The sequence below is a fragment of the Diabrotica virgifera genome, chromosome 7 (assembly GCF_917563875.1).
Source record: "Diabrotica virgifera virgifera chromosome 7, PGI_DIABVI_V3a".
NCBI classification, from domain to species: Eukaryota; Metazoa; Arthropoda; class Insecta; order Coleoptera; family Chrysomelidae; genus Diabrotica; species Diabrotica virgifera.
In genome coordinates, this window is record NC_065449.1 from 6785335 (window position 1) to 6812311 (window position 26977).

General features: G+C 32.6%; 1 protein-coding gene across 1 annotated transcript; it reads left to right on the top strand.

Annotated features, from left to right (window-relative positions):
• The first annotated feature begins 2919 nt into the window (after nt 1–2919).
• Nucleotides 2920–25388, top strand: LOC114336354 (glyceraldehyde-3-phosphate dehydrogenase 2-like). Its single transcript, XM_028286706.2, has 6 exons — nt 2920–3265; nt 3332–3514; nt 13273–13525; nt 16200–16487; nt 21104–21492; nt 25268–25388. Exons 1-5 carry the CDS (start codon nt 3023–3025, stop codon nt 21454–21456), a joined length of 1320 nt encoding a protein of 439 aa, XP_028142507.1. The 5' UTR covers nt 2920–3022; the 3' UTR covers nt 21457–21492; nt 25268–25388.
• Nucleotides 25389–26977: the final 1589 nt, after the last annotated feature.

Genomic DNA, 26977 nt, shown 5'->3' on the forward strand with positions numbered 1-26977 from the left:
GTCTTCTAATTTTCTCTTTCATAAGAGCAACTTCTTCTGAAACCTAGTAATTTTATCTGCCAATTGCAGGATATGACTATTGTTTCCCTGAAAAAACTTATTAAGAATATTTAGTTTGTTAAATATGTCACAGAGGTATGCTAATTTTATTATAAACTCCGAATTAATACAGTTTTGGGCATCATTATGTGATTCTGCATGTATGTACGTGTAAAATTCATTTCTTAATTCGTATGCACGTGCGAGTACGTTGCCTTTGGACAGCCAATGAAATAAATTTGCAATAATAAATTAAAGATGAGTGCTCGGCCCCCACATCTTCACAAATTTTATGGAAAAGTCTTGATTTCACGGGTCGTGTCTTAATGTAGTTCACCATTTTAATAATGCTATCCATCACAACACTTAAGTCAGGTGTAATGTTCTTTGTTGCTAAGGCCTCTCTATGTTTGACACAATGTGTCCATTTTACACTTGGAGCCTTGGTTTTGTTGAGAGCTTGTAGTCCTCCATACTGTCCAGACATCGCTCGGGCACCATCCGCACACATGCCTACACAGTTATCCCAGTTAATATTATTTTCAGTCATAATATATGAGTTTAAAATCTCGAATAAATTAGTAGCCTTATAACTTTCACACATTTTTCTGCAAAATAACAAATCACATATATTTGTTTCTTGTATGTACCGTACATAACATATCAATTGAGCATCAGTCGCCTCGTCCAGTTGAATGGCAAATAAACCTGAAAGTTATCCGCGATGACACGCGACGCCCCTGGGACAACGCCGCGACGCCCCAGGGCGTCGCGACGCACAGTTTGGGAAGCCCTGGGCTAAATGATGAATACTTCTTTCTGAACTTTTCTTATACAAACATTTTATATTCTAGTTTTCTAGAGGCTCTATGTTTAGTTCTTCAGAATTTTTGGTCTTATTTATTTCTTCTTTTATTGTAATATGTCGTTATTTATTCATACTCTTGTGTTAAGATCTCCAATAATTACTAATAGCCCAATAAATGACCGTTTTGGAGAGTAATTTCCAGGGGCAACTCCGAATTGCATGAACATTTGGATTTAGGTTCTACTTACCCTCCACTTCAAAGTTGAATTTCTGCCGTTGGTTGCTTTTACTTGGGGGGTGATATTTACCCCTTCTCAGGGGGCGAAAAACGCGTGTTTAAAATAAGGCCGCAAATGGATAAATTGACTTATCTTAAGCACCTTTTGTTCTATAAAGTTTTTTACGAAAGTCAATAGTTTTCGAGTTATTCGTGATTTAAAATGTTGATTTTTCGACAAAAAAACTACGTTTTCAGACCGTTTTTCCTAAATAACTCAAAAAGTAAATATTTTATCGAAAAAAATATTTTTAACAAAAGTGTAGCCTATAAAATGCCAAAAAAATGGTGTACTAGTAAAGTCTACAAATTGAGTAGAAGCAAAGTTGTAGCTCATGAAAAATACGTTCTTATTCGTCTAATTCCAAATCGTATAATTCAACGCGAAATCACCAAAGAAAGAAGCGTTTTTCGAGAAAACCTTATTAACATTTTTAAAGTATGGAAAAAAAGCTTATTATTTGTTTTTTACAAAAATTTCTATCATCAAAAATAAACGAGTAACACTGAAAAAAAAAGTTGGCCCTTTTTTGGTAAAAAAAATCGTGAAAACCTCCCTCTCTTTAGCACCTTAAATGAAATTAATCGTTTGGCTTTACCATCTAAGTATTTTAACTGTATGTGTATTGTTTATATTATCTTTAAGTTTGATTGGTTTGAAGTGCTTATTTTTGAAGACATTTGGTTTTATAGTAAAAAAAAAATACTAAAAATTTTTGAAAAATTCCATTTTTTCAAAATAACTTAAAAAGTATTAGTGATAAGAAAAATCTTAAAGAGTAATAAAATGTAGGTTTTGCTATTATAAATATGCTAGTTTTATTTTGTTTCTCCGTAAGACAAAAATTGGTTAAGATATGGTTGTTCAAAATTTGCATACACTCGTGATTAGTGACCCATACAAGCTTTTTCAATTATAACCCTTTCAAAAATAAATACTTTAAACCGTTGAGATTGACAGATCATATAAAAAATAGATAGGTAAGAAAATTGTTTGTAAAGCGGTAGCGATTAATTTCATTTGGGGTGCTAAACACGGCGAGATTTTCATGATTTTTACAAAAAAAAAGGGGGCCAACTTTATTTTGAGCGTAACTCGCTTAGTTTTAATGCTAAAACTTTTGTTAACAATTAAAACAAAGCTTTTTATAAACACTTTAAAAAAGTTTAAATGGGGTTTTCCCGAAAAGTGCTTAATTTTTCGGTGATTTCACCTTGAAATATTCGATTTGGAATTAGATGACTAAGAACGTATTTTTCATGAGCTACAACTTTATTTTTATTTGACTGATAGACTTTACTGATATACCAATTTGTTGGGTTTTTTATAAGCTACACTTTTGCTAAGAATATTTTTTTCGATAAAATATTTACTTTTTGAGTTATTTGCGAAAAACCGTCTGAAAACGTAGTTTTTTTGTCGAAAAATCAACATTTTCAATGGCAAATAACTCGAAAGGTATTGACTTACGTAAAAACTCTATAGAACAAAAGTTACTTAAAATCAGTCAATTTATCCATTTCCGGTCCTTATGTTGAACGTATGTTTTTTCACCCCCGAGAAGGGGTGACTGTCACACCCAAGTAAAAGCAACCAACGGCACAATTTCAACTTTGAAGTGGAGGGTAAGTAGAACCTAAATCCAAATTTTCATGCAATTCGGAGTTGCCCCTGAAAATTACACGGTATCGCCGAATTTCCCGTTCATTTACTGGGCTATAATTCTTTTTTACTTTCTGTATCAATAAAATATATTTATCTTATGTCGAAGGCAACCTTGATTGTCACTGACATTTCTAATTAAAACGAAAATTTTTAGTTGTCATTTCAAAATTCCCTTTTGAAAACTAATTTTTTTTATTTCCTCAAAATTATAAGTGAATTATTATAATTAACCATGAATATCGCAATTAATGGATTCGGAAGAATAGGACGTATGATCCTAAGAGCAGCGATCGAAAACGATGCTGAGATTAACATTATCAACGATCCCTCCCTGATATGTTCGGCATACGCGGCATATCTCTTCAAGCACGATTCATCACAAGGGAGATATTTCGGAAAAGTCTGTTACGATGAAAAACATCTAATAGTTAATAGAATGAAGATAAGGCTTTTCCATGAAAAAGATCCAAAAAATGTTTGTTCCTTTCCTGTTCCAAGGAATTATGCATTTAGTATAATTTTTTCACATTCTATTTTGTAGGTACCGTGGAAAGAATGTGGTGGAGATTGGGTAATTGACGCATCAGGTAAATTTAGAAACTGTGATCGAGCTCAACAATTCATAGAAGCTGGTGCGACAAAAGTTATTATTAGCGCTCCATCTGAAGATGCTCCCATGTACATCGTTGGCGTCAATTTAGATAAGTTCAATCATGAAGATAAGGTAATAAATAATAATATATTAAAATGATGAATGGGTTGCATATGTGAGTTCATTTTAAATGAAGTAAAGAAACACAGACGTACTCACAATCATTTAATTTACTTCGACGACCAGTTTCGATCTCTACAATATTCAGATCATCTTCAGGTCGGCGTTACAAGTGATTAAATGCTACAATTAAAGAAAGCCAGAGTTAGAACAATGTCTGGTTGTATAAAAAGCTGATAGAAAGCCCAAAACTTTGAAAAGTATGTAAGTGCTGATATTTCAGAACAGCAAACAAATACATACAGTCGGAAAAATGAAAGAATACCCATGAACGAAAATATAAAACTCGCTGTATTTCCCTGTCACCGTGTCACAAAGAAAATTGTCCAGTGCAAGTACATGTAACAATAATTATTACATGTACTTGCGCTGGCCAATTTTTTGTGTGACACGGTGACAGGAAAATACAGCGTGTTTTATATGTTCGTTCATGGGTATTCTTTCATTTTTCCTACTGTACGTATGCATGCATATGAGCAAACGGATACTCATAAGCACGCACACGCACACAGTTGCCTGTGGTCTATGACTATTTGTTAAACTACATAAAATTTTAAAATTTTAAAAATTTTAATGACAAGGGATGATGTGTGAGTTCATCAATAACATATTTAAATGTTCAGATTATGCTAGTAGGTTAGCTAGGTGACGGACTGGATAAGCGGACATGCTTGGTAGGTCAAAACACAGTGAATTGGAATGGATCCTGAAGGCAGATGTGTTATGTGAAACAAAAATAGATGTATTAGCTATGAGAAAGATAACGTTTGGATGGAAGGTTCGTAAATGCAGCTAAAGTGCTGATTGACTTTGTGTATGCACTTGTACGATTGTAAAGGTCTTTGCTCTTAGATGTTTTTGAGCTATGGGCAAAGGTAATTATTAAGTAACTACACCCTGTAATTATTAATTCATTATTATTTTCTGAATATACACCATCATGCAATATAGCTTAAACAAACCCCAAACCTCTCCCCTTTCTCAGAGCAACTTTAATAATCTCCAGTTTTAACCAATATGTCAACTTGACCTTTCTGTATTAATCAAATTTCCTATATTTCTCTATATTTAAAGTTTTCTAGTGTTACGCACCTACATTGATACAAACGAACTGACATCCCTCAGTCCTTCGACTGAGAACAATACAATCTCGCAACTGATTCCTATTTGTCATTTTTCCTTACTTCGACTTTTGCCCATAGCTCAAAAACATCTAAGAGCAAAGACCTTTACAATCGTACAAGTGCATATACAGAGTCAATCAGCACTTTAGCTGCATTTACGAACCTTCCATCCAAACGTTGTCTTTCTCATAGCTAATACATCTATCTCTGTTTCACATAACACATCTGCCTTCAGGATCCATTCCAATTCACTGTGTTTTGACCTACGAAGCATGTCCGCTTACCCAGTCCGTCACCTAGCTAACCTACTAGCATAATCTGGACATTTAAATATGTTATTGATGAACTTACAACTCATCCCTTGGAACGGCATGTAAGTAGATCAAAAATTCAAAAAATTTAAAATTTTTAAAATTTTAAAGTTTAATGTAATTTAACAAATAGTCATAGACCACAGGCAACTGTGTGCGTGTGCGTGCTTATGAGTATCTGTTTGCTCATGTCCATGCATACGCATGTATTTGTTTGCTGTTATGAAATATCAGCATTTACATACTTTTCAAAGTTTTGGGCTTTCTATCAGCTTTTTATACAACCAGATATTGTTCTAACTCTGGCTTTTTTAATTGTAGCATTTAATCACTTGTAACGCTGACCTGAAGATGATCTGAATATTGTAGAGATCGAAACCGGTCGTCGAAGTAAATTAAATGATTGTGAGTATGTCTGTGTTTATTTACTTCATTTAATAATATATTAATATTTATTTTTGTTATTTGTCGTTATTTCATCATTAAGAATTACCTTCGTTCCTAAGAATTACCTAAGTTCTTCGATCCTATTAAAGGAGGAATGGTGTGTGTCCCGTAAGTACAACCAGAAAAACAAGCGATCATTTTTAACGAAACCAGATTCATTGTCCAACTGACAGCATAACATGCAGATGATATAAATATCATGAGAAGAACCAAAGCTACAGGCGAGAACATATATGCGGAACTGAAGTCACACACTTATTTAACATAAGTCTGTCAATAAACACAAGAAACAAAAAAATCCTAGTACAATGCCGATAGGAGAGAGCAACACGACCCTACCTGACAGTTTGCAACTTAGAAAAGGTTTAAGATTCAACATCACAAAGAAGAAATGTTCATAGTTCCCAAAAGGCCAAAAATTAAAAAAAGCATCACAAAGAACAATATAGCCGACTTAGAGCATAGCAGAATGATCATTCCTACATAGGAAGCCTAGTCCTCCATGTATTGCATCATATCCTGTCTTGGATTGGCCCACATGTGATCTATAACTACCTACCTCTTATGATAACTTTCTCCTCTGATGGTATATCACTCAGTATGTCATCGAAATGATCATGGAAAGCTTTTCTTTCATCCTCACACAGTCCTTTTTGAGGAGCATGCGCCGACACAACATTCAATGAATCTCTATCAAGTACAACTTACAACTTCTACTACGTCACCTTTCATTTCACTATCAGCAAATTATAGCAACTCCATTCCTAGTGTTACTTTCCCATCATATAGTTCCTCCATAGATTTGTGTCCATCACCTAGTTCTTTCGCCTCTTGTTCTTTCCATCTAGTTTCTTGAATGCAAGCATTTTGTACTCTTCTTCTCCTTCACACATTTACTAACTCTACACTCTTCGCTGTAAGTCGTCCAAGATTCCTCGACCCTATCCTAATTCTTCTAACGTGTAATGGTGTTCCCTCTGAAATAGTCCTCAACCGGAAATCCCATAGTCGAGGAAATGAAGCTGGAAAAATGGCAAAACCTCGAAATTTTTTCGTCCAGCATCAATTTGTACAAAAATTTGGGATTAGCCTCAATTTACCCTCTAGTTCATTTTCTATATTAAACCGTTGTACGCTTTTGTTTTTTTAAGGGTGAAAACCACCCCTAATTGTAAAAAATTATAAAATAATATTTTAAACTTTAATATTGTCAACATTTTTTGCTTCTTATTAGTTACATAATGATTGTTTTGTGCTTTAAGATATAATATAACAATATTTCAACCCTTAAATCCACCCTTGTTGGAGCTATACAGTGAGCACGTAAAGGTTGGAATAAATTCATTTTCTCGAGAACGGAAGATTTTGGAAAAAAATCCTAAAACAGGTCAATTTTTATTTTTAAATTACGACTTTTTGGCATATACATCATACTAGTGACGTCACCCATCTGGGCGTGATGACGTCATCGATGATTTTTTTAAATGGTAATAGGGGTCGTGTGATAGCTCATTTGAAAGGTAATTCAATTCTCTATTCAGTAATATAAAGATTAACATAATTCTTTATACAGGGTGTCCAAAAAAATTTTTTTTGAATTACATTTATTGACATAAAAAGAAGAATGCATGTAATTTATTTAATTCAAAATACATTTTACTGCTCTCAGAAAAAAGAAAACAATGTTTATTTGAAAAATATTCATTGCTTTTCGCTTAAATTCAATGTTCAAACTGTCAAGAGGAAGGCGAGTGGCTGCTTTAATATTGAATTTAAGCAAAAAACAATATTTATTTGTCAAATAAACATTATTTCCTGTTTTCTGATAGCAGTAAAATGTATTTTTGAGTTAAATAAATTACACAGATTCTTCTTTTTATACCAATTAATTTAATTAAAAAAATTTTTTTGGGCGCCCTGTATAAATAATTATGTTAATGTTTATATTACTGAATAGATAATTGAATTACCTTTCAAATGAGCTATTACACAACCCCTATTCTCATTTAAAAAAATCATAGATGACGTCATCACGCCCAGATGGGTGACGTCATTAGTATAATATATATGCCAAAATGTCGCAATTTAAAAATAAAAATTGACCTGTTTCGGGATTTTTTTCCAAAATCGTCCATTCTCGAGAAAATGAATTTATTCCAACCTTTACGTGCTCACTGTATATGAAAACTTTACTTATCCTAAAAGAATAATTTCGGCTTGCATCAATTTACATAAAAATTTGGGGTTAGGATCATCTTACCCTGTACTTCATACTCATATCATGCTCAAGGGCGTTGATTATTTTAGGGGTGTAAACTACCCTTATTGTCAAAAATTATATAAAAACATTGTAAACTTTAAAATGGGTAAAATTTGGTTTTGACTGGTTAAATAATGATTGTTTTATGCTTTAAGATATAATATCATAATATTTCAACCCTTAAAAACCACCCTTAATAACATTGCAATTTTTATAAGTAGACAATTTAATAAATCTATATACATAAAAAAACGTAGAATTAAAAAATTACAAAAACATTTATTTACACAAAAATAATAATTTACAAATACACTCCTGGCCAAAAAAACCTGGACACCTTAAAAATAGGTCATTTTTGATGTCACGTATCTCCTAAACCTTTGGTCCGATTTTAGTGATTTTTTTAATATATTATAGCCTTATTCTTTAACAATATCACTGTAATAATATTGTTGCTAGACAGGTAAATTGTCATTGTATACCGGGTGTATCAATCAAACTGTGTTTTTTTCTCAAAGTTCGCCACACCCTGTAGAATATTCTAGCATTTATAAAATACTAAAATTAAAACCCAGCTATAGCCTCATGTTTTCTTAACATTCTGTTTTTTTATTCATTCTCTTATGTTGGATAATAAAAAAGTTAGGTACTTTAACAACTAGCCATGTTTTTCATCAATACAGGAAGATTTTAAATAAGTACATATAACAAACTTTAAGGGGTAATTTGAATGAAAAAATAATGACAGTTTGCTTTATAAACGTATGTTCGCAAATGCTTCGTTTCCAAGATACGGGATGTTGAATTGCTTGTTACAAATTGATGATTTATTTATTGCTCTAAAGCCGGTTGAGGTATGCAAATGAAATTTGGTAGGTTTTAAGAGAAAGTTATTGCGCATTTTTGACGTACAATTAAAAATTGTATATTCACCATTGGCGTGCATACGGGTCATACTACCCGGTCTTGTTACTCGTATGCACGCCAATGGTGAATATTAAATTTTTAATTGTACGTCAAGAATGCGCAATAACTTTCTCTTAAAACCTACCAAATTTTATTTGCATACCTCAACCGGTTTTAGAGCAATACATAAACCGTCAGTTTGTAAGAAAAATTTCAACACGCTGTACCTCAGAAACAAACCATTTGCGAACATACATTTATAAAGCAAACTGGCATTATTTTTTCATGCAAATTACCGCTTAAAGTTTGTTATACTTATTTTAAATCTTCCTGTATTGATGAAAACATGGCTAGTTGTTAAAGTATCTAACTTTTTTATTATCCAACATAAGAGAATGAATCAAACAACAAAATGTTAAGAAAACGTGAGGCTATAGTTGGGTTTTAATTTTAGTATTTTATAATTGCTAGAATATTCTACAGGGTGTGGCGAACTTTGAGAAAAAAACACAGTTTGATTGATACACCCGGTATACAATGACAATTTACCGGTCTAGCAACAATATTATCACAGCGATATTGTTAAAGAATAAGGCTATAATATATTTAAAAAATCACTAAAATCGGACAACAGGTTTAGAAGATATGTGACATCAAAAATGACCTATTTTCAAGGTGTCCAGGTTTTTTTGGCCAGGAGTGTATATAAAAATACACATACAAATAGTTTTTTAGTCATCCAGTATACGAACCGGCTCTGTGGTATTATATAGGTACATTGAAAATGCTCTATAAGGGGACTATTCGAATTTTTCGAAAAAAAAAATAGTTTTATAAACTCCTTCGTTTTTGGCGTTAAAAAGTTTTTTCAATATCAGTTTTGTAGAATTTTTAAGGAGTAATAAGACTGTGTAAATTAAATTCCGTTAGATCCCTTAATTTTTAATTGAGGTGGGTTTAAAGAGCTCGAATAAGGGGATGTTTGCTCGTAAATAGATGATTTAAACAGTTATATCTCGCTAACTGTTCACTACAATGAAAATCTATGCATAAAGAAATTTTAGCTATTATAGTCCGTTCTTTAACGGTAAAATATTGCAAAACCTCTAAATTTTAAAGAACCGCTTGCATTGACATGAAATTTGGCATACACATAGCTAATAAGTCAAAGAAAAAAGTGATATTGTGCCGATATGTGCTTTTGCCCTGGGGGTGGTGAGGGGGTGAAAAAATATTCGTCCAAAGAAAGTAAGGAAATGGATAAACTGGCTAATTTTAAGTAACTTTTGCTCTATAAAGTTTTTTCACTAAGTCAATACTTTTCGAGTTATTTGGCAGTGAATATGTTCATTTTTTCAACAAAATAACCACGCTTTTAGACGGTTTTTCGCAAATAACTCAAATAGTAAGTATTTTGTCGAAAAAACATTCTTAACAAAAATATAGCCTGTAAAAAATTTAAAAAAATGGTGCATATATCACGTCTCTATACTTAGTAGAAGCAGAGTTATAGCTATTGAAAAATAGGTTCATATTCGTCAAATTCCAAATGGAATACTTTAACGTGAAATAACCAAAAATGAAGCACATTTAGGGGAAAACTCATTACAACTTATTTAAAGTGTTTAAAAAAAGCTTCATTTTTGTTTTATAAAAAAAAATTCTAGCATCAAAATTAAACAAGTTACGCTCCAAATAAAGTTAGTCCCTTTTGGTTTTGGTAAAAAAATCGAGAAAATCACCCCCTAATTAGTATCTTAAATGCACTTAATCGTTACGACTTCACAAGTTTCTTGACTCGTGTATATATTGTTTATATGACCTGTAAGTTTCATCGGTTCAAAGTCCTTATTATTGAAAAGGCTGTAGTTAAAAGGGGTTGAACGAGTTACTGATCACGAATGTATGCAAATTTTGAAACACCAAATCTCAATCAATTTTTGTCTAGCAGAAAAACAAAAAATACATGACATTCAGAAAAGCAAATCTGACTTTTTTTGTTTTTCGAGATTTTTATTATCTCTAAAAATTCTTAAGTTATTTTGAAAAAAAGCATATTTTTCAAAATTTAAATTTTTAAAAATTTTACTTTGAAACCAAATTTTTTCAAAAATACTTTGAATCAACGAAACTTACAGATCATATAAACACAATATAAGTAAAATAATTTGTGGAGCGGTAACGATTAATTTCATTTAAGTTGATAATTAGGGGGTGGTCTTCCCGATTTTTTTTTGCAAAAACAAAATGGACCAACTTTATTTTGAGCGTAACTTGCTTAAATTTAATGCTAAAAACTTTTTGTAAAAACAGAAATAAAGCTTTTTTAAATACTTTAAAAAAGTTATAATAGATTTTTCCCAAAAAGTGCTTAATTTTTTGGATATTTCACGTCGAAATAGTCTATTTGAAAATTGGTGAATATGAATCTATTTTTCATTGGCTATAACTCTGGTTCTACTAGATCCAGAGACCTAACGTGTAGACCGTTTCTTTTACTTTTTTATAGGCTATATTTTTTCTAAGAACGTTTTTTTCGACAAAATACTTACTTTTTGCGTTATTTGCGAAAAACCGTCTAAAAATGTGGTTATTATGTTGAAAAATGAACATATTCACTCGCAAATAACTCGAAAAGTGTTGATTTAGCGAAAAAGCTATGTAGAACAAAAGTTACTTAAAATTAGTCAGTTTACCCATTTACGGACTTATTTTGGACATATATTTTTTCACCCCCAAAAGGGGGTGAGAGTCACCCCCAGGGCAAAAGCACACATCGGCACAATATCACTTTTTTTCTTTGACATGTAAGCTATACGTATGCCAAATTTCATGTCAATCCAAGCGGTTCTTAAAAATTTAGAGCAAAAACCGTGAAAGAATGGACTATTAAAAAATCTACAATTTAGTAGTCTATCATTTTTTTCGTATCTCCAGCATTTTCGTAGATATTTTGAAGAAAATGATAAAAAATGCAAAATTGCAAAAAATCAATTTTTCTTTAAACTCCAATTTTTCTAAAATTATGCCTTTTAAATAGGTCAAACTTCTTGGGTGTATTGATAATATGAATATAAAAGGAATTGCAGGAAGGCGAAGACCAATTTTTAGTTACAAGGGTAGTTAGGGGGTTGTTTTCACTGTTTTTTTTTCGTAGAGAAAAACAGGTACCGACTTTTTTTTATCATAAGTTGCTCAATTTTTATGCTAGAAACTTTTTATTATCTTTTTTAAAGATCTTACTATATGCTTAAAAAAACATCATTTAAGTTTTCCTGGAAAATGCAGTTTTCCCGTTATTTGGCTTTAATTATTTCAAATTATGCATTTGACGAAAAAAGCTAACCTTTAACATACTGTATCTCGGTTAGTATTGGTCGTAAAAATATTATTGAAAAACAGTTTCGTTTGTGTTTCTAAAAGATACAATTTTGATATCTACAGTTTTTTGATTAACTTCATATTTTTCGAGTTATTCTCAAAAAACCCTATAAAAAAGTCGATTTTTCCATCGAAAAACTGTTACTTTCAACCACGAATAACTCGAAAAATATTAGTTTTACGAAGAAAATGTAAAAAACATTTTTTTCTTAAAATTACTTTTTACATCGATTTACATGGTTAAAATGTAATAAAAAATTCCCACCCCCGAGATGGGGTGGCAACTACCCCCAAGGTTTTAGCGTACAGCAGCATGATATAGAAAATGATCCTTGGACTATTTTCTACCTTCTGTGAAAATTTCAAGTAAATCCATAGTGGAAGAAAAAATTGAGAGCCAAAATGCTTCATTTCCTCGACTACCAATGGAAGTCCAATTTGTTTATGGAATATTTTCTCTCACGGGATACCACTACTTCAGTATACTTTTTATTACATTGGAGAATGTCTCTTCATTATTATGGACTAAAAATATTTTTGGACGTGTGATGCTTTAATGCCTTTTACATCAGTATCATATCTTGTACGATTTAGCCAATACACCACCAATGCAACCAAAGAAGAAGAAGACAACCAATGCAACCAAAGTGTGTTAGTACTTTACACCTGCTAGCATTTGTTGCATATGCTAGGATCCCTAATGTAAGGACTGCTCTATAAGCCAATGTATTTGCTCGTATTTATATTTATTTCTTCTTCGCCTTCTATCGTTCATGTTTGGACATAGACCTCTCCCAACTCCTTCCATCGGTCTCTATCATGCATGAGCAATATATTTCCAATTTGTTTCGGCTATTCTTATAATATGATCAACCCATCTCATCTGTGGTCTTCCTCTTGGTCGTTGAATTTTGTAAGGTCTCCAATTTTGTATTATTGCATTTCAACGTTGGTCTTTTGTCTATCAGTGTGGCCTACGAAGCTCCATTTAAGTTTGACAATTTTTGTTTTGTATTAGGCTATTTTTGATCTTACCCAGTCGTTTCTCTTTTTATTTGACAGTAATATACCCAACATTGCTCTTTCCATTGCTCTTTCTGTTATGGTTAGTTTATTCTATTTGTCTTGGTTAGGGTCCAGGTTTGACATCCATATGTCGTGATAGGAAGGATCTACTGGTTGAAGGTTGAACACTTTGCTCCTCAAGCATTGGGGTATTTTGCGGTTCTTAGTATCCAACTAGGTTTGGGTTAGTTTTATTTATTTATGACATTTTTATAGGTTGTTTCGATGGCATCATGTACAACTAACTGCTTGGCACCGATTATAAAAGTTCTGCACGAACGATTTGCCATAGATGAAGCTCTTATGACAACAATACATTCTGTGACAAATAGCCAAGTCCTGATAGATGGAGCTAGACCACACAAATGGAGGTTTGGCAGAGGTGGCATCCAGAACATTATTCCGTCTACTACTGGCGCGGCAAAAGCTATCGGAAAAATTATACCTGACTTAAACGGAAAAATAACAGGTAAAAATAACATTCTTTTTATATTCTTTATACAGGGTGTCCAGAAATTTTTCCTGGACAAACTCTCCTGGTCTCCAAATGAAGATCGGAGATTCCTGAGATAGTTTTAATACAATTTGACCCAATTCACCTAGACCGAAAATACTTCCGAAGGGAGCTAGATCACTTTGAAGATGGCGTCTTGTAATTAGTTTAGTCTCATGAGGTAGCTCATCATATTTTTTTTAAGTGTGGGCCCAAGGTCTATAAACAGAACACCAATTTTGATAATAAATGACAGTCAAGTTGACAGGTGTAGCTTCAAAGGCCGCTACCAATTAAAGTTTGAAAGCTTTTATTGGAAGTCCCGTTATTTTCATTCTGTTTGTCACCAATTTATTTTTTGACAAAATAACCCGGTCTATATAGACATTTCAAATAACAAAAATTGCCGGAGAGCCAAATTTTGGTGGAGAGCTAGGGTATATCATAACAAATAAAGTTTAAAAAGTCCCCATCGATCCCATGTGTGCGTCAAAAGTTATTCGGGGTCAAAGGTCAAAATTTGAGATTTTTTGGATTTTTTTCGAAAACGGTAAGTTTTATCAAAAAAAAACCTTAAACCAAAGTTGTAGATATTAAAATTCTCTACAAAAATAGTCCTTACTATTTTTTTCCTAAGAGTTGCCATTCCTGAGATATCGCGATTCAAAGAGTCACACTATACATGATATATGCACACGTTTCCACACCACCTGTGAGGTAGTGTACTCGGCGCGTTTTTTTACCGTGGTTTCCCCTGTAGGCCTACTCCACTAACTGTTTTGACAATTTTAGGATAATTTAAGGAAACAATACCGGTCAAGTTCTAGATATTACCTTATTATTGATATTGATTATTGATATTGCTATTGATTATTAACTATTGTTTTGATTCCTTTAGATATTTTAATCAAATTCATATTCTTGAAAGTCTACTTCAACACTCAAATATTCTTCGATTTCATCTTCTTCCTCTTCCTCTTGCTGGATGTTCAAAAATTGTTCAAATGTGACTGAGTCATTGGTCTCTTCATTAAAATCACAGGAGTCTTCCTCTGTTGTACTAAACTGGACATTTGAGCAAGACTGACCTTGGCAGTTGGTACACACTAGAGAACACAGCAACCCGACTTTTTTACATCCACATTTGGCACTACAACCTTTTTTGCAATTGCAAAAAATAGTGTTAAGGAGTTTTTCTGGAGCAGGTGGGAGTAAGGTTTTAATCGGTTCCAGAGTATTATCTATTAATTTCCAACCCCAGTCTTCTGGATTCAGTTCATTGCCTAGCCATGTTTGAACTTGCTAATATAGTCGATACAAATGTTGAAAAGCAGATGCTGATGTTGGAAGAAGACAGGATAGTTGTACTTGCTTCTTGTTTCGCGTTTTTTTTACAAGAGTTAAGTATCGGTATTTATCAAGACAAATAATTTTTTTGGAGCTCCATAAACCGCAAAAAGAAAGCGAATTCCTTCCGTAATTATTGTTTGCGGTGTAGAATCAAGTTCTGTAAAAACTTTACAGCAGTCAGTCAAATCTTTTTTTTTCGAATAATTTAAGTACTGACGTTTTGCCCCTTCTGTACATTGCGGACGTAGGGTCGCAGCTGGTTATCGCATGTAAAAATAAAATGTACTTTTGGCATTTGGGATAAGCCAATAAACTATTCGAAGAATATATCTCTGTTCACTGTTGAGCCCTTCCAGGTTTCAGAAAATAAATAACTTTATCTACTGGAGTCCTTGCAGTAATCAGTACCAACAAATCAACATCTTCACCAACTACAATTGTTGTGTTTGTTGCCTTAAATTTTTCAATTGCTGTCTCAATTATAAGGACATCTGCGTCATTTTTAGCTTGTTTCACTTCAATATTCAATATGTAAAAGTTTATTGCAAATAAAGCAAAACTGAGACATTTTTAAAATTATAAAATTGTACAAATAACGGTAACGGTACTAAATGGTAGACGCTTGTAATAAGTACTTATCTTCACTTGAACTGAACCTTTAGCACTAAAAGAAACAGATAATATTATGAACCAGACCTACGGACAATACTGTAGCCATTGCCTATAATAGACAATCTGTTCTTTTTTAAACAATGGTATAGCCAAATGTTTTTCAAGGCCACGTGGATAGAGGAAATTCAGTTTGGGAATGATTACCTTTTGAAGAAATATTTTCAGGATAGTATAATATACTATATAAAAGAGACACAAATAGGCATTTATACTTGTCTTAAGGGCCACATATGTATATACGTGGCTTATATGTGCATATAATGTATAAAGTAACTTTTAAAATCGCGATATCTCAGGAATGGTAACTCTTAGGAAAAAAATTGTAGGGACAATTTTTGTAGAGAATGTTAAGATCTACAACTTTGGTTTGAGGTTTTTTTTTGATAAAACTTACCGTTTTCGAAAAAAATCCAAAAAATCTCAAATTTTGGCCTTTGACCCCGAATAACTTTTGACGCACACATGGGATCGATGGGGACTTTTTAAACTTTATTTGTTATGGTATACCCTAGCTCTCCACCAAAATTTGGCTCTCCGGCAATTTTTGTTATTTGCCAAGCATTTTGATGTCTAAGTTGACCGGATTAAAATACCCCTTTGACTTTAAAATAAACTTTTTCCTTTGCAGGATTGGCATTCCGAGTACCAACACCCATCGTATCTGTGATTGATCTAACTGTTAAACTGTGCACATGCACCGATTACTACGGCATCAAGTGTGCTATGAGAGACGCAGCTTCTTGTAGATTAAAAGGCATCCTTGGGTACACTGAAGAAGAAGTTGTATCTTCAGATTTCATAGGTTGTAAATGTTCTTCAATATTCGATGCTGGGGCGGGAATTCAACTAAATGAAAAGTTCTTCAAACTTATAGCTTGGTATGATAATGAAGTCGGCTATGCTAATAGGATTATAGGTTTGTATTTTTTTTATTTACAATTGTTGATTATATAGAGCTATTGAAAACAAACCTAATTCATTAGTCAGTTTGGTTTTTTAAATACAACACCCTGTATGTTGTACCTTTATTGAAATTTGTACTTCAATACCAGTTCAACCGTATTCAATACTTTAGATTATAGTCAGGAAAAATCTTAAATAGAGGAAAAAGCCTAGAAACGACTAACCGTCTCAATAAATTTTTTGATTTAAACTACATGTAGAACTTTACAAATTTGAACTTAATTAAAAGTTTACTTCTTCTTCTTTTTATTCTTCTTCTTCTTCTTCTTCTTCTTCTTCTTCTTCTTCTTCTTCTTCTTCTTCTTCTTCTTCTTCTTCTTCTTCTTTTTCTTTTTCTTTTTCTTCTTCTTCTTCTTCTTCTTCTTCTTCTTCACGGGCCACATCAGAATTAACCGACGTTTGCGATCACCATTGCGAAGGCTTCTCGATCTTCTGCAATATGGAATAATTGTCCGGCATTTGATATTTGAGTCCATTCACGAATGTTTTTTAACCAAGAAACTTGTTTTCTTCCTACACCTCTACGGCCCTCTATTTTTCCTTTAAGGATTAAATATAATATTTTAAACCGACTTTCCCTCACTATACAGGGTGTTTCATTGGGAAAGTAACATACGTTAATTGTAGAAAGAGGATACTTAGGCGGTCTCAAAAATACCATACTTAATGGGTTTTACTCCATTAATAACAGAGATACTGGGTGTTTTATCTATTTTGCCATTTTCTTATTTGGTTCATAACTTTTAACCACACCGTATATTTATTTTATATTTGGCACGCAAATATCCTTTTAGGTGCACAATAAATTAATTTATTTACAAATGTAAAAAATCCAGGCCCGGATTAAAAAATATTAGAAAAATATTCCGACCCAAAAACAACACCCTGTGCATTAATTTTTTTTAAATGGATTAGTTGGATTTTTTAGTTGAAAAGAGGATGAAAAACTAAATTTAATGGTATACTTTGATTTTTTGGCAAAATGATTTTTCTGCTCAAATTTTGAATTTGAATTCTGAAATTATGTGAATTGCGAGAGCTCTAAGTAGAAAAAAAAAAATGAAATACAACTTACAACTTGTTAACCGCACTGTATATTTATTTTATATTTAACACGCGAATATTCTTTAAGGTGTCCAATCAATTATTTTATTTACAATTATAAAAAATCCAGGTCTGGATTAAAAAATATTGTAAAAATGTTCCGACCTCAAAAAACACCCTGTATATTAAATTTTTTTAAAATGGATTTTTTAGTTGAAAAGAGGATGAAAATTAAATTTAGTGGTATACATTGAATTTTCGGCAAAGTAATTTTTCTGGTCAAATTTTGAATTTGAATTCTGAAATTATGTATGTGAATTGCGAGAGCTCTAAGTAGAAAAAAAATTAAATACAACTTACAACTTGTTAACCGCACTGTATATTTATTTTATATCTAACACGCCAATATTCTTTTAGGTGTCGAATCAATTATTTTATTTACAATTATAAAAAATCCAGGTCTGGATTGAAAAATATTGTAAAAATGTTCCGACCCAAAACAAACACCCTGTATATTAAATTCTTTTAAAATGGATTTTGCATGTGAAAAGAGGATGAAAAACTAAATTTAGTGGTACACTTTGAATTTTCGGCAAAATGATTTTCCTGATAAAATTTTGAATTTGAATTCTGAAATTATGTCAATTGCGAGAGCTCTAAGTAAAAAAATTAAAATGCGACTTAATTTTAATTAATACCATTATTTAATCTAAACAGGTAAAATGTTTAAACATTCCAGTGTTTTTATATTATCTGTGACAAATGGTTTATGGCGAATATTCATCTTTAAATAATGAATAAATAATAAAGAGTCAATAAAGAATACATCACTTTAATCAACAAAGTATCTAAAAATTATAACAAAACAGAGAAAATGTGCAGCATAACTATTCAAAACTAAAGTACTTATTCAAAATTACCACCATCAAAAATTATTGTTATGTGTCAAAATGTTAATATTTTACCAATTTAGATTAAATAATGGTATTAATTAAAATTAAATCATATTTTAATTTTTTTTTTTACTTTGAGCTTCACAATTCACATAATTTCAGAATTCAAATTCAAAATTTTACCAGAAAAATTATTTTGCCCAAAATTCAAAGTATACCAATAAATTTAGTTTTCAGCCTCTTTTCAAATGCAAAATCCATTTTAAAGAAATTTAATATACAGGGTGTTTTTTTTGGGTCGGAACATTTATACAATATTTTCTAATCCGGACCTGGATTTTTTTATTTGTAAATAAATTAATTGATTTGAGACCACAAAGAATATTCGCGTGTTAAATATAAAATGAATATACAGTGCAGTTGACAAGTTGTAAGCTGTATTTCAATTTTTTCTACTTAGAGCTCTCGAAATTCACATAATTTCAGAATTTAAATTCAAAATTCGACCAGAAAAATCATTTTGCCAAAAATTCAAAGTATACCACTAAATTTAGTTTTTCATCCTCTTCAACTGAAAAATCCATTTAAAAATAATTTAATGTACAGGGTTTGGGTTGGAATATTTTTCCAATTTTTTTTAATCCGGACCTGGATTTTTTACAATTATAAATAATTTAATATATTGTACACCTTAGACGATATTTGCGTGCCAAATATAAAATAAATATACAGTGTGGTTAAAAAGTTATGAACCAATTAAGAAAATGGCAAAATAGATAAAACACTCAGTATCTTTGTTATTAATGGAGTAAGACCCATTAAGTATGGTATTTTTGAGACCGCCTAAGTGTCCTCTTTCTGCAGTTAACGTATGTTACTTTCCCAATGAAACACCCTGTATGTCCCAGATAAGACATTTTTCGATGTTTAACAGTCTTTAGCAGTTCTCTATCTTTGTTGACCCTTCTTAGTACTTCTTCATTAGTTTTTCTTGCTGTCTAAGGTATCTTAAGCATCCGTCTATGAATCGACATTTCCAATGCTTCAATTCTGTTCATGATCGATACTTTTAGCGTCCACACTTCTGCACTATACAAAAGTACGGACCAAACATAGCACTTAACCATTCTTTGTCTTAGTTCTACACTGAGATAATTATTGCAAAGAAATGACTTCATTTTCATAAAAGTAGTTTTAGCCATTGCTATTCTACGTTTTAGTAAACATTTACTACATGGCTAAATGAATGTCTACCTAATCAAGTGTTCAAAATGTCCTCCGTTAATTTGATAGTCTCTTAAACCATGGTAGAGTGCGTCTATTACATTTCTCCATGTTTCTATAGAAATTAATCTGGATTCATTCATAATTCTTTGCCTTAGACCTGAAACACTTGCTGCTTTAGTTTTATAAATTATACTTTTCAAATATTCCCAATAAAAATAATATTTATGATTTAAATCAGGTAAACGAGGAGGCCATTCAATACTAAATTTCCTCATCTTCAAAAAGTTGGTCTTGACTGCTTTATTATAGATCAAATTTATGATTTCGGATTTAGATTTTCAGTAATACAGATTCCTAATGCCTGGTTGCACCAACAGCTTACGAAACATTTGAGTCGAAACCATTGAGTCTTAGATCAATTTTCAGCTTGCCACAATGATGTGCAAATCGAAGAAATCGTGTAAGAATCGAAAATTATGGTGTACCGTAAGTGAGATATAAAGTGGCCCATTTAAAAGCTGAGCTGGGCTAAGCTGGAACTTACGATTTGTTGATTCAACCAGGCATAAGGTTTGTTGGTGCAACCTGGCATAAGTATTTCATTTTGTCAACTTGTTCAATATCTTAAGCCTGGTTGCACCAACAGATCTTAAGCTTAAGACGTGCCTTAAGCTCAGCTTACATAACATACGTCGCGTGGCACAATTGAGTCTTTTTATCAATTTTCAGCTTGCCATAATGGATTGCCACGTGGATGCCAATGGATTGCCACGGGGTGCAACTTGAATGAGACTTATAACGGCTTTATCTATAAGATGAGCTGGGTTAAACTGGAGTTTAAGATTTGTTGATGTAACCAGGCATTAATTTTTTATCTGGATCCTTGTTATGACTTTACCCCTCTTGCTGATAATCATGGCTTTTGTATTCTTTTTTTGTTGTTAAATCGAATTGTTCCCCAGTATCACAAATTATTTTTTTGATGCTCTAATGCCTGGTTGCACTAACAAATCTTAAGCTCCAGATTAGCCCAGCTGAGCTTTTATATAGGGCCGCTTTATATCTCACTTACGTTGTACCATAATTTTCGATTCTTACACGATTGTGTACAGATGTGTTGGTGGTACCAAGAGATCTTAAGCTTAAAACGTACCTTAAGCTTAGATTACGAAACATACACGTGGTACCATTGAGTCTTAGATCAATTTTCAGCTTGCCACAGTGGATTGCCACGTGGATTGAATTGATAAAAATTGAAAATTATGGTGCAACGTAAATGAAACTTAAAGCGACCCTATTTATAAGCTGAGCTGAAGATTTATTGGTGCAACCAAGCACAATTGAAATATATCATGCGATAACATTTTTTATCTTATTAAAAGTGTAATTAACAATACTTTTACAGATTTCATTAAGTTTATCCAAGACTCTGATAGTTCGCCTAAACCAATATGCGTGCCTGCATCGTTAACACCATGTCCAAGGCCGTGTCCCGAAGACAACGTCCCGAAATGTCCACCTCCATGCCCACCTCCCCCTCCGTGCCCGTGCCCGCCTAAACCACCCTGCCCACCTCCATGTCCACCGCCGCCTCCATGTTGTCCACAACCACCTCCTCGTCCACCCTGCAACAAGTCACCTCCTCCGCCAACCAATGCGCCAGCCACTACATGCAAGAAAAATAAGTGTCCAAAAAAGGATCAATGCAAAAAGAAGAAGCCGAAAAAAGACAACACGTGCAAAAGCAACAAATGCTAGGGTTTCTGCAACAGCTCCAATTTGGATGCTAAGCAGGTAAATATTTATGCAATAAATTCTTCTTCTTGTTCTTCTTCTTGACTGGCTTTATACCTCGGGGCGACTCTTTTCCACATCCACTAGCCCTCTATTTTCTACGATCTTTCGCTTCAATTGACCATTTTTTTACCCCAATCCTTAGATAAGTCGGCTTCAATATCACCCTTCCATCTTTTACTGGGACTGCCTACTGATCTATGGTCTGGTCACCCAAATGCACCCAGACCCACTGTCTTTAACACTCTGTCTTCCACTGACTTTAAAAATAACCTACTTATCTTATCCGGTTAGCTTTTATATCTCTGAGGATGTTTTCAGTACCAATTCAGCATTCCACTCTCCACTCCTCTCCACAATAGTGTTTTCCAATACCTACCATAGAAGGACTGCAAAACTTAATGAAAAAAATAACGGATACAAGTAGAATGTGGTGTGAGTATTTATTGAATCTCACCCCAAGAGTGGCGAAAAGGGTTTAACTATTACCTTTTGCCTATTTTTCATAGGTGAATATTTTAGGACCACAAGCATATGTCCCAAAGCATAGAGTCTTTCGATATTAACAAACTAGGGAACTTTTAGGGCGAATGGTTATGAGAATTTATTTGGTCTGGTTTTATAGTTACTAATAAACACGATATGAAGGATTGTGCAAACGAGAAATAAAAGTGTTAAGCCAACAAAACATTTATTAACAACAACGAGTTTAACAAATATGCGTAATTAACGATAAATTGTCTTAATAGCGAAAGAGAAAGAGTATTTATTTTAATTATTGCGGAGAACGTATTTTCACGACGAAAAGAGGAGCACACAGCACTATCACCTCGCCTTAGAGAGGCTGGCGAGAGACTTCTAAAATTCTATTCAAATCACTGCATTAATATCTTAGTGTACACTTTTCTGCCTGAAAAAGGGACACACACATATTATTCTTCTTTGGCAACGCGACATGCCTTTTACCCCGAAGACAATAAATAGCAAACATATGTCTACTTTATCAAACCAACACAACGCTAACACTCAAGTTTTCAGAGAATGAATTCTTTCAAAGACAATACAGATTGTCCCAACAGATTTACAAGAGAGATTTATATAAATGCGAATTAATTTATCTGTTGTTTTCACAACAATATGGACTAGATACTCGTGTAAATACCAGCAAAACCAAGCTAATGATCATCAGGAAGTAAAACCTAACTGTAGTAAATCTGTTTGTCAACCAAATAATTGAACGTGTTTCACAATACAACTACTTAGGAACTATAATCAAAGAGTCGTGAGACAATACCCAAGAGATTAGATGTCGCATCCGAAAGGCGAAAAGTGCATTCTTGACTGTGAGCTCTGTGTTCAAGAAAAAACAAAACAAAGGTTCTTTAAATGTTACGTGTACTCAGTGCTTCTATTTGGAACAGAAACATGGACATTGAAGGCAGAAATTCGATCGAAACTTTAGGCTTGTGAGCCATGGTTGTACAGAAGGATCCTGAAGATACCATGGACAGACAAAGTCACCAATGAAGAAGTACTACGGAGTATGAACATAACCGCAGATTTGGTCCACATCGTGAAGGGCCGTAATCTACAGTACTTGGGACATATAATGAGAAATCAAGGCAGATATGAGCGACTCCAATGCATTTTGGAAGATAAAATTGAAGGAAAATGGACCTCAGAACGAAGAAGAATATCCTATCTTGCTAACCTAAGAGCATGGTATAGAAAGACCTCAATACAACTATTCCGTATAGCAAACAACAAAATCATCATAGCCAGAATGATCGCCAACGTTCGGAACGGACAGGCACCCTAAGAAAAACTCTCCACGCTTCTGTCAATTCGTCTATGTATTTAACCTTTCATCATCATCATCATGCAACCTCTTCCGTTCGCTGCTGGACAAAAATCTCTCCTATTTTCGCCACTCTCCACGATTCTTCACGTATAGTCCAGGGCCCATCTGTTTTGAGATGGACGTTGAGAGGTGACTCAAATTTTTGTGCAGAAATTTCTTGAAAATAACTCAAATAATAATATTTGAGTTATCCTCCTTCTCAAAAAGGTCCGGAACATTGTTTAAATAATCAAAATGTCAAAAAATGAAGGAAAAATTCGATTTTTTTCTTGGTTTTTTGATTATAACTTTAAAAGTATTCATTTCCGAGAAATGATGTACTGACATAAAAGTTGAGTAATTAAATTTCCTACAATGAAGAATTGGTTAAAAATTGAAAAAATAGTCACCCTTGTTGCAAAATAGCAATAATTGCGAGAAAAACCATACAAAAACAAGTATTTGCATTTTACGTTTTTCAACCATTTATGCTACACTTATGACCTTCATATTTCACTCAGATAAACTATATGATACAGTTAAACAATACTGTAAATTTCATTAAGATCGGTTCAATAGATTTTGCAAAATAAATTTTGCAATCCAGCTTTCGCAAAAACAATTCATTTTTTCAAAATGTTACAGGACTGAAAATAAAGCAGATAGCAAGTTAAAAATTTTTTTGCATATAGAAGTGTACTGTACCTTTCATTTGCAATTTGCAAAATTAAAATCGATTAATTACTACGGCGGCAGAAATTTTTTTAAATAAACATTAAATATTGGTGCTACGCGCAGGACAGCGGTGTTCGATTCACATAAAGTTGATTTCCACCAAAATTTATTTCAATCTTTATCTAATATATTATTTTCTTACTCTATATTTTGTTGTATTTTAATATTTTAATTCCACAAAAATCAAACTAATTTTATTATTGTTTGTGAAATATTGTTTAAACAATTGCATATGTTTAAAAACAATAAACTTTTATTCTCTAAGTTAAAATATATGAACAAAGAAAGTTTTTGCTAAAAAAAGTGTTATTTCAAAGGAGAGAGTATGTGTTTTTATTTTGCAATAAACAAATTTATTTATTTATATCGAAATGTAATAAAAATTAAAATGTATCAATCATTATCAAAGGTAATTGGAATGCCCAATCAGAGCAAACTATCCGGTGTCCTGCGCGCAGCACCAATAATTAATGTTTATTTAAAAAAATTCCTGACGCCGTGGTGGATAATCGATTTTAGTTTTACAAATTGCAAATGAAAGGTACAGTACACTTCTATAAGCAAAAAAAAATTCAACTTGCTATCTGCTTTATTTTCAGTCCTGTAACAGTTTGAAAAAATGAATTTTTTTTTGCGAAAGCTGGATTGCAAAATTTATTTTGCAAAATCTATTAAACCGATCTTAATGACATTTATAGTATTGTTTTACTGTAACAAAAAGTTTTTCTGGGTGAAATATGAAGGTCCTAAGTTTAGCACAAATGGTTGAAAAACGTAAAATGCGAATACTTGTTTTTGTATGGTTTTTTCTCAATTATTGCTATTTTGCAACAAGGGTGACTATTTTTTAAATTTTGAACCAATTCTATATTGTAGAAAATTTAATTACACAACTTTTATGTCAATATAACTTTTCTCGGAAATGAATACTTTTAAAGTTATAATCAAAAAACGAAGAAAAAAATCGAATTTTTAACTTCATTTTTTGACATTTTGATTATTTAAACAATGTTCCGGACCTTTTTGAGAGGGAGGATAACTCAAATATTATTATTTGAGTTATTTTCAAGCAATTTCTGCAAAAAATTTTGAGTCACCTCTCAACGTCCAAATGTACTAATATTTTTACAGATGCGCCCTGGTCTAGTACAAATTTAAACTTTGTTATTACTTTATTAAAATTTCAAAAAATTTTTTTAGGTTGCGTTTGAAGTCGTGGAGACAAGTGACAGCGTTATTCTACTATAATGATCGTATAATCATATAAATTTACGTGTATGTATTGGAAAAAAATGTAACAATAAAGTCCGTTTTACATATATATTCAATATTCTTTCATACTGCGAACAGTTTGTCGTTTCTTTTTGACGTTTCGTCTGCTTTTGCGGGAGACATTATCAAACGCACTAGCCGTTGTTACCTCCGGTAACACCATTTGCTCATTCTTGAGTAATTCATGATGCTACGAAAGTTTAAAGTTTAAGTTATTTGATTACAATATATAAATGGTGTTAAGATGATTGGATTTTGTAGGAAGAATGATAAAAATAATTATAACTGCTATGGAGAACACCTGAAAAGAACAACACTTGTTAGAAATAGGGAAAAATAAAGCAAAAAACTCGTACATAATAAAGGAAAAGAAACTACTTGCAAATTAGAGTATTATGTCTCACATTAAGCTAAAAAGGTGCTAGGTCAGAGGGGAAATAAAAAGAAGGATAATAAAAACAGAACAACCGAGCAAGAAATGAATAGATATCAACTAAAGAAGAACATCATTGAAATGAATACAAAGAAAAAAAGTAGCAGACCAATGCGACAAAAACAAAAAAAACTGTGAATGGAAAAGCTGTTAAAGGACCTATAAAAAAATGTAAAAATAGCGGTAAACAATTTGGATACCTAAAATCACAGCAAAAAAGGCAGAGTAGCACAGCGGTTAAAATTGACAATGGATCATGGGACACACTTTACAGACCTGTAAAGATGTAAAGACGGCCGTGAAGAGTAAGAAATAAAAATACCAACGTATGATTTATGTATATAACATTTACATATGAAAAAAAATGGAACAGAAAAAAAAACAGATGAAGTTGCCAACGAGCTGATTAAAAACGGGGGGAGGGGAAATTGATTAACAAGCAATTATTAACAAGCATACCAAATAAAAGTAAAAAGCAAAAAACAAGAAGATATAGCGGCACGTTTCATTTGTTATTTTTTTAATTGCTAATTTTAGATATTAACTTTTCTCAAAACGAAAGAATATGTCTCATATTAAATTCACATGTGTTTTCGTTCCTAAAATACAAAACCGGATTGTATAAAATTAATGGTTTTTTCAGGGAAACGATTATGATGCCAGATTGACCACGCTCTTTATGTCAACATCTTAAAAACTACAGAAAGGTTCACAGCTTTTAAAACGCCAGATTTAGTAATTTATCGTCTTTTCTGGCAACATGGTAGAACCGCATACATGATGACATAATAGCGTTTATGGTCTCGGTCAGTATCGTCACAGCGGGCACGCGGTGCAGTCACACCCTGGCAAAAATAACAAACCCTTACGAGATATAAACGAAGCACGCTTGTTTACCCAGAATAAAAAAATATATTACTGTTCGTTGTTTTACACTTATTTTAATTTCATTTAATTGTTTCCGTCAACACAGCCACGGAACAAAAATAATAAAGTAAAAATAGTATTCTGCATCAATTTAGTCTCAAAATTACAGAAGATGACATGCATAACAGATACCCTGAGCACTGGGGGCTCCGAGGGACGATATTGAAATCATGTTTGTGTTGAGCAACCCAAAAAGTCCCAAGTAATCGTGATTGTATCAATTAAGTGCTGAAAACTCACGAAATTCCAGAAGATGACGAGCCTCAGTAGTGAGCCTG